The 2,765-nt window shown below is 48.9% G+C and overlaps 1 protein-coding gene across 1 annotated transcript in view; it reads right to left on the reverse strand.

Moving 5' to 3' along the window:
- The window catches only part of ZNF236 (zinc finger protein 236), an 89,152-nt gene that overhangs the window by 81,061 nt on the left and 5,326 nt on the right, over positions 1–2,765 (reverse strand). Inside the window, exon 3 of the mRNA XM_023520814.1 lies at positions 698–862. Within this exon, the coding sequence (XP_023376582.1) occupies positions 698–862 (165 nt within the window). The remainder of the gene's footprint in view (positions 1–697; positions 863–2,765) is intronic.

The raw sequence follows: 2,765 nt of genomic DNA on the forward strand, positions 1-2,765 counted from the left end.
CTTGAACACTGTCTTTGTTTTTCTGTCTCAGCAGGAAAACGTGCCAAACAGTTATCTGCAATGAGCCCTGGAAGGGACAGCTGCAAGTGACTTTCATGCTCTCCTTCCTACTTTTTGTATTTTCCTAATTTCCTACAGTATTTTTAAGGTAACAGTCATTTCCACTATAAAGTAGGCCCTCGAAGCCCAGCACCAGGGAGCTGTCTTTCCCCAGTCACCCGTGAAGCTGTCCCCGGACTATGCCTGTGGCCCCCAGGGATGTTCACCTGGTGTATAAACTGCTTTGTGTCGTCGTGAGTCTCTCTACTCCCAAACCCCCACACGTCAGGGGGTCCAGGAGCCGAGCAAGGACACTCTCCCATCTTCAGAGGCAGAAAATTTACTTTTGGCCACTACAGATTCCTATAAAAGTTATTTTCAGCTTTAAATATATGTGTGTGGGGGACCCCTTCTAGCCAACGTAGACATATGTTGACCCTCCAAATATACTACACGTTAAAACGTCTCCAACCAAATTAACAGGTACAGAAAATAAATGTATCATCTGTGAAATGGAGGTCAGCTAAGGCACACTTAATGAAGGTTAAGTCCTGGAAATCCACACGAAAGGCTTTTTAAACTAGTTTATACCTAAAATCCTCCTAAGGGTTAGATGCATTTAAAAACCAGTTAACAAAGTATAGGCCGAAATAATTACCTCTTCCTTTTCATGCAGCATGATATGCGCTTTGAGACTAGCCACTCTGGAGAATTTCTTGTTACACACAGGACAGGTGGGGTCCTCCCCATTGTGGGTACACTTATGAAGTGTCAGGTTGAATTCAACATTAAACGTTTGGGGGCACTGGTCACATCGGTGTGGCTATTTGGAGAGAAAAGGCAAGAAGCCACTGAAACACAGTCTTTCCACAACAAAGCCATGCGAACATCGACAGGGACCACGGTCCAGACGGCCTTTCCAGCCTCTCTGACGCCTCGACCGGTCCAAACTGACACATAAAGCTGCTCCCAGAGTGTCTCAAAGGACTGCAGGACAGCCACACACCTACGCAGACTAGACTCCTACCAGCAAAGGCTGCCTGTCCGCGTGTCAGGATGCAGGATGCAGTCTCCATGGCAACGAATGTGAGCCCTGCACTGCTGCCATTCTTCCCTTCCTTTCTGGCCAGCTCCCCGGCTGTAAACTACACCGCTTTAAGCAAAACAGGTAATCGAAAATGTTCCCAGGTTTTAACAGAGCTGCTTATGTCGGTCTAAAATTTTCCGCAAAGGGAAGGTATTCTGCCACTTACTTGCAGAAAGATAGTGTAACCACTGGACCACTTCTGTCTGGGATGCCCAGACCGGTGGCGGGGAGCCAGCGCTTTCGGGCTGTGGCTTTTGGGGGGACGCCAGAGGGCGCCGTGTTAGTAGCACGCAAACCCCGCTGCAGGCCGTCACTCACGCTGGAAGCTGAGCGGGGCTGGTCACATCCTGGTCCCAGAGAAGAGACCCTGGTATTGTCGGCCCTCCCATGGCTCACTAGCTCACGCTCTCCCACTGGGAGAAAAGCCGGGGCCACTTTTTCAGTTGTCGTTTAACTGCCACTTCCCGTGTATCGGGCAAGCCATTCCATCGGGACACTAAGGGTCCTGACTCAGGCCGCAGGGCGCACTGCAGAGGGGGTGCGGATCTCTAAGATGGGGCTGCGCCTACGGGAAGGCCAGCCACTGCCGGAAGCGCCTGTCAAGTGCGAGGCCCCTTAAGGGGCAGCACGCCCTGCGGGGGAAACACACACCACACGCACCACGGTGCGCCAGCTCCCTGCTGACTCAGGCAGGAAATCAAACTCCCCGAGAAAAGTCACGTTTTAAGAATATTTCTTTCTCCACTCGTACGTAATTTTGACACACACTCATCAGACGAGCCCTCACTCTCTCCTGTCACCTAATAATAGCTAGGAATGCAACTACGACAGAAAACAACATGTCAGAACACGTCTCACATGCTGTGAAATGCTCCACAGTCGAGGACTCTAAATTATCGAACAAGTTCTATCTCGCGTGTGGATTTCTGCACCTCCAGTTCCAACGCTCACATCTCGACGCCCCTTGTAAATACATACCTTGTCGTTTCGCTCGTGATCCCTCATGTGGCGTTGAAACTGGGACTCTTTTGGAAAAGATAGCAGACAGATTTCACATTTATGGAAGTTTGGGACTTGACAGGCATAATTAGTGCTCTCCGCATTCAATGTTAAAACTCCATCTATAAAATCGCATAAGTATAGTCAATAAACACCAGGTGTTATTCTCATCACAGAAATAAAACTAAATCGTTTGGTTACTGTTCAGAAACCAAATTATGTCACAGATTTATGAGAGGTTTTAGATGAAATTAATGGTATCTTAACTTTTCAATGGGCATGCCTTTTAAGTTGGAAATGAGAAGCGTTGAGATGATGGACACGCAGGAAGCGATTCTAAATTCCTCTTCGCGGGACTTTTAAAAATCTGAAACTCAGCTCCTGGGGCTTCACGGCCACACTCGCCAGCTCACACGAAAGCCATAATGTGCTTAGCCTGGCCTGCCCGCTGCGTGTGGTTTCAAAGTCACTACGAATCCTGGAGGCACGTCACCTCTAAGTCACTCTCAGGGGTCACCAGTAATCCACACCGTTCCTAACTCACTCAGTCAACAGAACTCTGGTCAAGAGATAGAAGCTGCTTCACTCATTCAATCGACCTCAGAAAACTGCTGCCAAGAGAGATTAAGTCAGGTGGCAC

Source organism: Pteropus vampyrus, unplaced genomic scaffold (genome assembly GCF_000151845.1).
Source record: "Pteropus vampyrus isolate Shadow unplaced genomic scaffold, Pvam_2.0 Scaffold277, whole genome shotgun sequence".
Taxonomy (NCBI): Eukaryota; Metazoa; Chordata; class Mammalia; order Chiroptera; family Pteropodidae; genus Pteropus; species Pteropus vampyrus.